Raw genomic sequence first — 12,830 nt, 5'->3', positions numbered from 1 at the left:
ATTTTTTTTTTTTTTATTATTTTTTTTTAATATATGTATATATATATATATTTGAATAAATATTTGAAATGTTTGAAGATTTAAAAATATTTGTAAAAGGCAGTGACCGTCATCCGTGCTGTGTTTGCTGCAGTGGACGGTCTGTGGACGCAGTGGAGCAAGTGGTCGACGTGTGGGACAGAGTGCACTCACTGGAGACGGCGCGAGTGCAGCGCTCCGGCCCCCAAAAACGGCGGCAAGGACTGCGAGGGAGCGGTGCTGCAGTCCAAGAACTGTACGGATGGGCTCTGTATGCAGAGTGAGTGCCGCCCTTCCTCATCCTCTTCCTCCTTATACAGGCCTTCTCACCATCCACAAATCCCATATCACTCCTCAGATACGGGTTCACCCTCCACCCATCATTCACTGAGAAAAATCTGTGCTTTTATTTCAGTTTCCAGTTAATATATCAAAACATCCTCAAAATGAGACCTGTTTTTAGAATGCTTTTGCATGTTTTAAGTGTAAACCTAACAAAATATACTCAGTTTTATTATTAAAATTAGAAGAAATAATAGGATAAGAAAAATAAACTTCTCTGTGTTCTCTAAAAACAGGTCTTATCTTACATGTGTGACCCTGGACCACAAAACCAGTCATAAGGGTAAATTTTTTTACATTTATACATCATCATCTGAATAAATTAGCTTTCCATTGATGTATGGTTTGTTAGGATAGGACAATATTTGGCTGAGATACAACTATTTGAAAATCTGGAATCTGAGGGTGCAAAAAAATCTAAATATTGAGAAAATCATCTTTAAAGTTGTTCAAATGAAGTTCTTAGCAATGCATATTACTAATCAAAAATTTAGTTTTGATATATTTACGGTAGGAAATTAACAAAATATCTTTATGGAACATGATCTTAATATCCTAATGATTTTTGGCATAAAAGAGAAATCTATAATTTTGACCCATACAATGTATTGTTGGCTATTTCTACAAATATACCCCAGCGACTTAACACTGCTTTTGTGCTCCAGGGTCACATATATTTACTTGAGAAAGAAAGAAGTCTTGTTTTAGGGATGTTTCCATATTTGTATAGCCTGATGGAGAACGTGATGCTCTGTTGGATTGGATTGACGCAGATGTCGGTGTTGGAGAAACACAGTGTGTCTTTGTTGGTCGTGTAAATACAGTCTCCACACGCCGTCCAGCATTCAGCAGCTATGTTTAAAATAATGATAAGTGATTATATCGTACTTACACAAAGTTTCATAATTGCTCCACGTCTATGATTACTATGATTTGGACCCTATTTTAAAAAGCGCAGGAGTCCGAGACTGAGAGAGAAGAAAATCACAGCCGCTCAGACTCTCTCAGCTGTTTTTCTTGTGAAGGCAATTAAACGTGTTGACAAGCTGTTTTATGATTCCTCCACTCTTTCAGAGGATGTTTTAAGCTCATGTAAGTGGAAAAACAGAAAATAAAAACTCTTCTAGCTGTTATTCTTCTGAAATCATTCATTTAAAGCAGAGATGACAAAATTGGTTGTTTGAGTTGGCAGTCCATGTCATATAAAAAATACAAAAAAATAGGGAGAAAAAAAACATGACATTGAAGCATATCTTCGATTCTTATTCTTACCAATATTTTTAACTTACATTTTTTTAAAATGTAATGGATTGGATTGACGCAGATGTCGGTGTTGGAGAAACACAGTGTGTCTTTGTTGGTCGTGTAAATACAGTCTCCACACGCCGTCCAGCATTCAGCAGCTATGTTTAAAATAATGATAAGTGATTATATCGTACTTACACAAAGTTTCATAATTGCTCCACGTCTATGATTACTATGATTTGGACCCTATTTTAAAAAGCGCAGGAGTCCGAGACTGAGAGAGAAGAAAATCACAGCCGCTCAGACTCTCTCAGCTGTTTTTCTTGTGAAGGCAATTAAACGTGTTGACAAGCTGTTTTATGATTCCTCCACTCTTTCAGAGGATGTTTTAAGCTCATGTAAGTGGAAAAACAGAAAATAAAAACTCTTCTAGCTGTTATTCTTCTGAAATCATTCATTTAAAGCAGAGATGACAAAATTGGTTGTTTGATTTGGCAGTCCATGTCATATAAAAAATAAAAAAAAATAGGGAGAAAAAAAACATGACATTGAAGCATATCTTCGATTCTTATTCTTACCAATATTTTTAACTTACATTTTTTTAAAATGTAAAAAAACACGTTTATATATATATATATATATATATATATATATAAAGTTATAGTTAAATGTTAAAAATATAGTACATTTATATAAATATTATAAATTAATATAATATTGTTGAATATAATACATTTACTTGTCTTATTTTTTGTTTTATTTTTGCATTGAAATGTACAAAACAATGTATGTGAATTTCATACAAAATAATTTAAACATTAAAAAAACGTTATTTAATTTTATGTTTAATTATGTTAAAATTCAGTACATTTATATAAATATTATCAATTAGTATAGTATAGTTGAATGTGATGAATTAAAGCAGAGTCTAATTAAATGCCATGGAAGCATATCTTTATTTCTAATTGATATTTTTGTTTTAACATTTTTTTTTTTTGCATTGAAATGTAAAAAAACAACAACGTGAATTAAAAAATTAAATTAAAAAAAATTTTAACATTAAAAAAGCTATTATTTTTTGTGTGCTTATTTAAAAAATGTTAGAAAATTCATTAATTTTAATATTTTAATAATTGGATATAATGCAACATTTATTTTAGGCCCACACCCCTCAATCAAGTTTGATTGATTTATATTAAAAAGTAAAACCTAAAATTAATAATTTTGTCATCATTTACTCATGTTCCAAACCTGTAGACTGGCTTTCTGCTGTGAAACACAAAAGAAGAAGTTTTGCTCAATGTTCACGCTGCTTTTTTCCATGCAGTAGAAGCATACAGAGATCTGTCAGGATCCATGAAGGACAAAGAACCCCAGACTACTTCTATATTAGTTGTTTTTGTCTGTGTTGGATCCCAGCATGCAGCGGTCATTGTAAAGAGCTGCGTGAAGCAGTAAAAACACCAGCGGACGAGCCTGACGAGTGAGTGAGTGAATGATGACAACGGCTTTACATTTGCTCCAGCAGCTCGGTGGGAAAATGCAAAGCGTTCCAGCTGCAGTCGGGACGGGATCATTTCCCGTGTTTTTCCATTTAGTTCATCCAGTCAAACAGTAACTTGAGTCTCTGCTGTTTGTCATTGATTATACATGCAGAGGTTGTGAAGGCCAGAGGAGATTTGAAACCTAATGTTTCCCTCTTCTGAAGAGACGCGGCCCGTGTTTATCTGCTAATCCTCCCTTCACTCTCTCTCTCTCTCTCTCTCTCTCTCGCTGTCTGTCTATGTCTCTCTCTCTGAAAACGAGAACGCAACTGCAAAAGCGTTAAATGCGTTTGATGAGGGCGAAACGGCATCTGTTTGCTTTAGTAAACGCAGAGTTTCATATTCATTTTGATTAGGTCATGAAAATGAAATGGCCAGGGCTTGCGGAGATACGGAGCAGATTGAATCAAACGTCGTTAATGATAATCATGAATCTAATTACCCGTTTGATTTTAGCGTATAAGTGATGAGCGAGTGTTAATCAGAGTATTGATCGGAGGCTCAGAGGAACCGTCCGTCCGTCTGTGTGCGTCTGATGCTTCTTAGACTTCAGAAATGTTTCTTCAGTTTTACAAGCTTCGTTTCAATGCATCATGGGAAGATTTATAATTATTGTGTATAATAATTATTATATAACATTATATGTTTATTGAATTATTGTAGTGTAGACGCAGCGGTAATACCGTAGTACAGTGATGGTATATCATGTATGTAGAATGGTATGGATTGATTACAATATTCATATACTTCAAGTTCGGAATAATTACAATTTTTTTACGTTTTTGAAAGAAGTCTCTTGGGCTCACTAAGACTACATTTATTTGATTAAAATTGCATTAAAAACAGTAAAATTGTGAAATATTATTAGAATTTAAAACAGCTGTTTTCTATGTGAATATCTGTTAAACTGTAATGTATTTCTGTGATGCGCAGCTGTATTTTCAGCATCATTACTCCAGTCTTCAGTGTCACATGATCTTCAGAAATCAGTATAATATGCTGATTTGCTGCTCAACAAACATTTCTGATTATTATCAATATTAAAAACTGCAGTTTTTAGACTTCAGAAATGTTTCTTCGTCTTTCTTTGTTATATTAGTATTTAAAAATTTTGTTTTCAATATTTTTTTAAATAAGACAATTAATATAGGATTATTTTGCATTGTGGCAATTAAACACATTTCCCGCAAAATGATCATTAGTGTAATGACAAAACTTGATAATATTCATTTTTGCATTTTAATACATATTTAATCAATTGTAATTATTACTTTAGTTGTTTTAAGCATTTTTTTAATATATATTTTTGTATAAATTTTATTAACTGATTTTGCTACTCAATAAATATGTCTTCTTATTATTAAAATGTAAAACAGTTGTTTTTAGACTTAAGCAATGTTTCTTCATAAGTTTTTTTTATTTATATATTAGTGCTGTCAAATGATTAATCGCGATTATTCGCATCCAAAATAAAAGTTTTTGTTTACATAATATATGTGTGTATACTGTGTATATTTATTATGTATATATAAATACAAACACATGCATGTATATATTTATGAAAAATATGTTATGTTTATATATTAAATATAATTATTTATAATATACATTTTATGAATATAAACATGTAAAATATTTTCAAAATATATACTGTATGTGTGTGTATTTATATATACATAATAAATATACACAGAACACACACATATATTATGTAAACAAACTTTTATTTTGGATGAGATTAATCGTGATTAATCGTTTGGCAGCATTCATATTTATAAAGAAAAACCTAACTTTTAAAATTGCTTACATCGAGATCATTATTTTTTTTTTATTGTATTGATTAATTGATTTGTTTGTTTTTTCCCTTGTATTTTATTTGTTCTATTTCTAATTGATTGTAGCACTTTGGGTACTAGAAAAGCACATTATAAATAAAATGTATTATTATTAAAGTAATATAAGATTATTTAGCATTGTGACAATTAATCACATTTCCCCCCAAAATTATTATTAGTGTAACTATACTTATTAAATATAAATAAAATAAGTTATAATACATTTTAAATAATAAGTTAAATAAATGATTATAATAAATTAAAGAAAAATTTATAATACATTAAATTATTTAATTCATTTTTTTTGCATTTAAACTGTTTTGTAGGTATTTTTAAATATATATTTTATGTATAAATGATATCAGCTGCTCAAGAAACATTTGAAAACAGCTACTTTTAGACTTCTCTCATCAGTTTGATAAGATTAAGGTTCTGGTTTATAAGGTCTGGCTCTGGTCTGCTTCCTAAAGCGTGTGTTGGTTGAGTTGTTAACTGAGCTTTCAGGAACGGCTGTGATCTCAGATATTGAAGTCATTTCTCTGCCATTTGAATCTTCCTATCTTCTCGGTGAAATGCATTGTGGGAGCATTAGTCCTGCGCAGATTGATGGCCAGTTTGCGAGGAATATAAAACCCATAACGTTATAGATTTAGGCTCACTTCCCCTGATTGATTTTTTCCCCTTTCTCCAGCTAAAGGGGTGAAAGCACTTATGTGCATGCTAATGACGGCGTCAGCGGCCGTTTAGCAGAAATCCACATCATCTGAAAGCTCACATTATTGCAGATATCATTGGACGTGAATTACACTTGATACGTGAACTCAGCTCGTCCAGCAGGAGCACGGGTTCATGCCGTTAGGAAGCGTTTATGGGACGTTTCCTCTGCGCTAATGGCATCTTCCAGTACGAGTTAGAAAGCTATTTGCTTTTTGAGTTGGTAAAGTGCTCAAATTGTGTTTCGGCTGCAGTGCAGATTCAATTTGAAGCGTTTCTCTCTATAGTTTTAACCTTTGGCGCTGTAGCTGTGAATCGTGCGCTCGATCGCTCGTCCGCTCCGTTTGTGTCTTGCTTTGTTATGATGTTGCTTTTCAGGGCTTTGCTTACTTAACGCACAGACGGATGACATTTTCTTGACATATCGATCTGCAGAAAGGGCACGACAAGCACAAGGCCAAACGCCGGCTTTTTCTTCCAGAAACTGGATCCCGTGCAAACTTTTGCAGCATGAAACCTAATACTTGCCGCGATGCCCTCACCTTTCTACTTTATATGAAGAGACAGAAAACACTCAAACAAAACACAGTGGTTTTCTTTGAGTAGCATGTGAATAACATGGTAAATTACTATGGACATCATTCAGTATGTATCAGAGTACACCAGCAGAATATATTCAGTATATTTAGCATATACAGTTTAATCTGTTGAGTTTGAATTGAATTGGGCATCCGTTTTGCTGGTCTAAGCTGGTTTGGTTGCCTAGTCTGGTTTATTTTGGGGTTTGGGATTTGTATCAAGCCTGTGCAAACCAAACCAAACCACCAGACTCTGTGACTCTTGTCAGTTTGGACTAGACAGTCTATGGTGGTTTTGTCACCCAGTCTGGTGTGTTTAGCTGGTTTCTGAAGGGTTTTTTGGTCTTGTGTCAAGCCTGGGAGACCGTCTTAAACCAGCTAAGACCAGCTTAGATTTATATCTATGCTTTTGTGACGGTATTTTCATGACATTTAGGCACATTTCCCTCCAAATTCTCATTAGTGTAGTGCAAAAAAACAAAATGGATTATTTTTTTATTATGTTTTGTAAGTATTGAATCACAATACTTTAACAAGTATTTAGTATTGTGTAGTATTTTAGTATTTAACAATCAAAAAAGATAGTTTTTTGTATTGCGTTTATTTATTTGTTTATTTATATATTTATTTAAACAATTCAATGAATTAAATAACAAAAACAAAAGCTGAATTTAAGCTGTTTAGTTGACATGGAAGTGTATTAAGGTTTCATTGTGTTTATGTAAAATATAAATTTATTTTTATGTATTGTTGTAATGTGACCTGAACATGCAAAGTGATATTATATTTTTGCATTGTGACATTATTTACATGACTTCCTCCCAATTTCTCATTAGTGTAATACAAAAATAATAATAATAATAAAAAAAAATTTTTTTTTATTTTTTAGTATTTATATATCATTTGAGTTTATATTGGACTTGCTAAAATAAAATGAATATATGAATTAAATTTTATATTTTTGTATTGTGACATTATTTTCATGGCAGTTTCCCTTTCTCATTAGTGTAATGCAAAACAACCAACCAAATAAATAAATAATAATAATAATACATTTTGTATTGTTTTGTATATATACATTCTCTAATTTTCTTAAAAAAAATTTTGTAAATAAATAAATAATTTAAATTATTACATTATTTAAATTTTAAAAAATTAGCGGTTTAATTGACATGGAAATAATTTCATAGTGGTCCTCTATCAGTTTTCATTGTTTATGTAAAATTTATTTATTTTTATTCTTTTTTATCTTTAATTTTGGGCTGTAATGTGACTTGAATGTGTTTGTGAGATTCATAGGTTCATTTCAGGCAGACACACAGCAGACAGGTCAAAGGTCACGAGTTCCTCGCAGCACAGCATCTGTGTGTTTCTCTGTCTCGTCTGATCACATGCACATAAATGCTCCATCCATCAGCACATTGATTTCCCTGTCCATCGACGTATCTACCTGTCAGCCTCTCCCATCTGAGGCTTCATCGTCTGACCGTTTTCTACATCCGGATGTGTCTTCGGCATAGAGCTGCACGATTAATCGTTAAAAGATTGCAATCTCGCTTCAAACACCCATGCGATCCCATTTTTAAATGACAACGATTCGCTTGTGTCTATTAAACCTTTGAAAAAATCATACTGGTACAGATCTGTGTTTGCTGACTGAGAGAGCAGTTAGCATGTTTAGGTAAGAAACAGTCTTTTCAACTACACAGCATTATTTCTGTCTTACAGTCATTCGTATCATCACAGAAATACTGGGGTGAAAGTTTATAGGTCAGATATAAACATTGATGTCTATGGAAGCGATCAAAATAGAGCAGATCATCTTTTGAAAGTAACTTGCGCTTCAAATAACGTTTGTGTCGAAGCATAATTTCTCCACTAGGTGGCAACAAGTGACAGTTAAAAAATTTATTTGTCATTGAATCATTCATTCAAGAGATTCGTTCAAAAACTCGGATTCATCCAGAAATGAAACAAGTGAAGTATTTATGAGTCATTGAATCATTCATGCAAACCACTTAATATTAAAAATGGGTGTATTAAACATATTATATTTTTAAAACATATATATTAGTGTATATATATAATAGTGTTGTCAAACGATTAATCATTATTAATCGCATGCAAAATAAATGTTTTTGTTTACATAATATATGTACATGTACTGTGTATATTTATTATGTATGTATAAATACACACACATACAGTACATATTTTGAAAATATTTACATGTATATGCATTTATATATTTTGTATTCTTATATTTTATGTTATATATAAATATATTTAATATATAAACATAACATATTTTTCTTAAATATATACTGTATGTGTGTGTATTTATATATACATAATAAATATACACAGTATACACACATATATCATGTAAGCGAAAACGTTTATTTTGGATGCGATTAATCGCGATTAATTGTTTGACAGCACTACTATTAAAATGTTTAATCATTCAAAATAGTCTGCAGCAATAATATTTTGTCACACATTTTGTTCGGAGAATCGTGATCTCTGTTTGAGACAAAAAAAACGTGATTCTCAATTTATCCAGACTCGTGCAGCTCTACTTCGGCGTTTTTCCATCCATGCAATTTCACTCAACTTCCTCCTTCAGTAGAAAATGCAGGAAAGAAAGCAGCAGCACCGAAGCGTTTGATGGAAATGCAGCCCTGCAGCGCTCTTGATATGCAGATACGCTGGAGTCTCCGGCCCCGTCGGGCTCCTGGAGTCAGTGTGGTTGTGATTTAGTGCCGTAGCTCATGCTACATTAGCGGGCGGCTCTGCTCTAATAGCGTCCAGCTCTCAGGGTGCAGCTGATTCCTCGTGTCCGAGTGTCAGATGGGAAACTGCAAGTGCTTTTGACTCATTGACTCCAGGACTGTTTATCAGCTTAAAACCATCCGTCCCGCTGGCTTGTTAGTCCTAATGAAGCACTAAAACGCGGCTGACGGATAGCAGCGTTCGTTTGCGTGTCGTTTGTCTGCAGGAAGAGTCCAGGAAAGGCTAAAAGTGACACCAAATGGAGAAGAATCATCCGCGACTGCCCTCATTGCTCATGTCTTTGTTGGCTTGTTTGAATTTGTTCAATCCGATTGTGTTGAATTTGCTTTCCATCCCTCACCCTCCATCCCTCCCTTTCTCCCGAAGGTTCCTTATATCAGAAGTCCTCCGAACCCACAGACAAGAGCAATGCTCTGCCACATCCATGTGAGTCCTTCATTTCATTGATTTCTGTTTGCATGCGTCTCCAAACCTTCCTCAGTTCCTCCTTATACTTTTTCTCTCTTCATACCATCTCATTTTTCTTCTTAAGAGTCTGAAAAAACAGCTTAAACTAGTCTCAAGATTGTCTAAACTAGTCTCAGCTGGTCTGAAGTGGCTTAGACAGTCTCCAAAACTTAATTCAAGCCCAAAACCCTTCTAAAACCAGCAAAACAGACCAGACTGAGTGACCAAACCATTTTAGACAAGACAGTTTTAGGTTAGATGGACTCCTTGGCTTGATACAAGCACAACAGACCGGACTAGACAGTCTAAGGTGGTTTGGTCACATAGTCTGGTCTGTTTTGCTGGTTTTAGAAGGGTCTTGGGCTTGTATCTAAGCTTGGGTGACCATTTAAACCAGCTTAGAACAGCTGAGACCAGCAAATCATACCAGAAAATGTGACCAAATCTAGACCGTCTAAGGTGATTTGACAGTCTTATCTAGATTAGATGGTCACCTAGGCTTAAAACCAGAAAACAGACCAGACTGGGTGACCAAACAAACTAGCTCTCAGCTTAGACAAGTAAAACAGACCAGAATACATGACCAAAACTCTGTACACTAGTGAGTCTTAGGTGGTTTGCTGGTCTAAGCTGGATTAGATGGCCACCGAGGCTTAACCCCTTCTAAAACCACAAAACAGACCAAATCACTGTAAACTAGAACTAATATGGTTTGCCGGTCGAAAGTTACTTAGATTGACTCCTAGGCTTGATGCAAGCAAAACAGTCCAGACTATGTAAGCAAACCACCTTAGACTGTCTAGTCTGGTCTGTTTTGCTAGTTTTAGAAAGGTTTTGGGCTTGTAGTGAGCCTGGGAGACAATCTAAACCAGCTCAGACCAGCTGAGACCAGTAAAACAGACCAGAATATGTGACCAAAACTCTGTACACTAGACAGTCTAAGGAGGTTTGACAGTCTGATCTGGATTACATGGTCACCTAGGCTTATAACCAGAAAACAAAACAGACCAGACTAGACAGTCTAAGGTGGATTGGTCACCTATAGTAGTCGGGTCTGTTTTGCTGGTTTGTCAAAGCCCAAAACCCTTCTAAAACCAGCAAGCAATAGGTAACCAAACCACCTTAGACTGTCTAGTCTGGTCTATTTTGCTTGTATCAAACCTAGAAGTCCATCTTAGCCTGCTTAGGCCAGCACACCACATTAGACTGTCTAGTCTACAATCATTTGGTCACCCAGTCTTGTCTGTTTAGCTGGTTTAGAAGGGTTTTAGGCTTGCATCAAGCCTGGGAGACCATTTAAACCAACTTAGACCAGCTGAGACCAGAAAAGGTGACCAAAACACCTTAGACTTTCCAGGTTTGCTCACACGGTCTGATCTGTTTAGCTGGTTTTAGAAGGAGGACGCAAACCCACTTAGACTGTCTAGTGTAATGTAGTTTTCTCATCCATTCTCTTTAGATGCTTTTAGAGGCGTTTTGTACTTGTCTCAAGCCCGGGATGAAAGCTTAGACCAGTAAACCACTTTAGACTGTCTAGTGTAAGGTGGTTTGTTCTGTTTAGCTGGTTTTAGACAGTTTTTGTGCTTGTATCAAGCCTGGGAGAATAGCTTAGACCAGATAAGCTCAGAAAACCACCTTAGACTGGTTTAAGCTGCACACAGCTGTTTAGTTACAATATTAACCCTTCATACCACACATTTAAAGTGATAAATCCACCCAAAAATGAAATTCTGTCATTATTTTCTCACCCTCGTGTCATTCCAAACACAAACGTCTCAGTGTTTTTTGTTCATGCAATGAAAGTCAGTCATCTTCAAAATATGTTTCATTTATAAAGTTATACAGGTCTAAAGGAATGTTTGAAACAAAAATGTTCATTTCTGAGTGATCTGTTGCTTCGAAGTACGGAAATAGACAATATAGAGGGTAAATAAGGTGAAGTAAATGGAAAAATTGAAAGAACCAAATTAGGTTAAAGCTCGATTTGCTGGTAATGTTAATGAAATGAACTCTGGAGCTGTGTGTGTGTGTGTGTGTGTGTGTGTGTATACTTGTTTATGCTACATTGTGAGGAACAAAATATCCCCACAAGGATAGTAAAACCTGAAATTTTTTGACATTGTGGGGAAAAATGTATTAAAGATAGTAAATGATGTTTATCTGAAAGTGTAACAATGCAAACAGGTTTTCTGTAAGGGGTAGGTTTAGGGTTAGGGGATAGAAAATATCAGTCAGTATAAAGTATAAGTATAAAGTCAGTATAAAAGTAATAGAAGTCTATTGAAAGACTTTTCTTTTCCACAATTCACAGAAACAAGTGTGTGTGTGTGTGTGTGTGTGTGTGGCTCTTCTCTGGTCCTGAAGCCCTAGGCGTCTCTTTCACACATGGCTGCTGTGATCGCTGGCTGAGGAAATGTGTCTGTCTCTCGGCCGTCTCTCCAGCGTAACCGCTCAATAATGCTTTTTATTTCCACCCTGTTTTCCTCTCTCTCTCTCTCTCTCTCTCTCTCTCTCTCACTCTCTTTCTACCTACAGTTCAAAGAAACGTATTAATCTCAGCGATACATTTTAATGCTTGCCCCGCTGAGTGTGCCGCTTTATCATCAAAGTGCGAGCACCGGATGGGAGAGTTGCACGCTCAGATGATATTGGAGGACTTTCATCACTCGGCTCTATTCGCCAAGTCCATACGGGCCGGAATACGAGCGGCTTTACGCTCCTGTAGAGAGTCATCATTTACCCTGATAGCTTCGTTAAAGATAGAGGACGTAATTGTGGAAGTTTATGAATAATACAGAAGAGAAACGAGGGAGTATCCATGCCAGCCGACTGACCAGGAACAGAAAATAATACTGCAAACAAAATAAATTTACTCCAAAAGCAACACTACTTACTTTCTTTAACGAAGAATCTTTCTTTAATACGAGTGTGTTTTCTCTTACTGCACTTGTAGATTCACTTCAAGTGAAAATAAGTTAAAAATAAGTGACATAATAAGTGAGAAATCTACTGGTGCAGTGAGACAAAACTGACTTATATTCAAGAAATGTCAGAAACAAGTCTTAATATTTATGCAGCGTTGCTTCTGAAAGAAACTTACTTGTTTTTAGGATGTTTAGATATAACTTATTTTTTAATTGACAAAAATTTCACTTAAAGAAGTTGGTATAGCATTTACTCTAAATACTCTGAGAGATATATATACATACACACACATTATTATACTATTAATATATTAAATTTTGGTATTATATAACAATAATATGAAATTAATATTTTGTTATGTATTTAATTAAATTATTAGTAGTATATAT

At 34.5% G+C, this 12,830-nt stretch overlaps 1 protein-coding gene across 1 annotated transcript in view; it reads left to right on the top strand.

Annotated features, from left to right (window-relative positions):
• The window catches only part of unc5cb (unc-5 netrin receptor Cb), a 199,839-nt gene that overhangs the window by 158,671 nt on the left and 28,338 nt on the right, over positions 1–12,830 (top strand). Inside the window, exons 7-8 of the mRNA XM_016554070.1 lie at positions 134–298; positions 9,436–9,495. Of these exons, the coding sequence (XP_016409556.1) occupies positions 134–298; positions 9,436–9,495 (225 nt within the window). The remainder of the gene's footprint in view (positions 1–133; positions 299–9,435; positions 9,496–12,830) is intronic.

This window comes from Sinocyclocheilus rhinocerous, unplaced genomic scaffold (genome assembly GCF_001515625.1).
Source record: "Sinocyclocheilus rhinocerous isolate Xijiao unplaced genomic scaffold, SAMN03320098_v1.1 scaffold15, whole genome shotgun sequence".
In the NCBI taxonomy this organism is placed as follows: domain Eukaryota; kingdom Metazoa; phylum Chordata; class Actinopteri; order Cypriniformes; family Cyprinidae; genus Sinocyclocheilus; species Sinocyclocheilus rhinocerous.
Note: the sequence above shows the minus strand (reverse complement) of the source record. Positions and strands in the feature narration are given on the sequence as shown.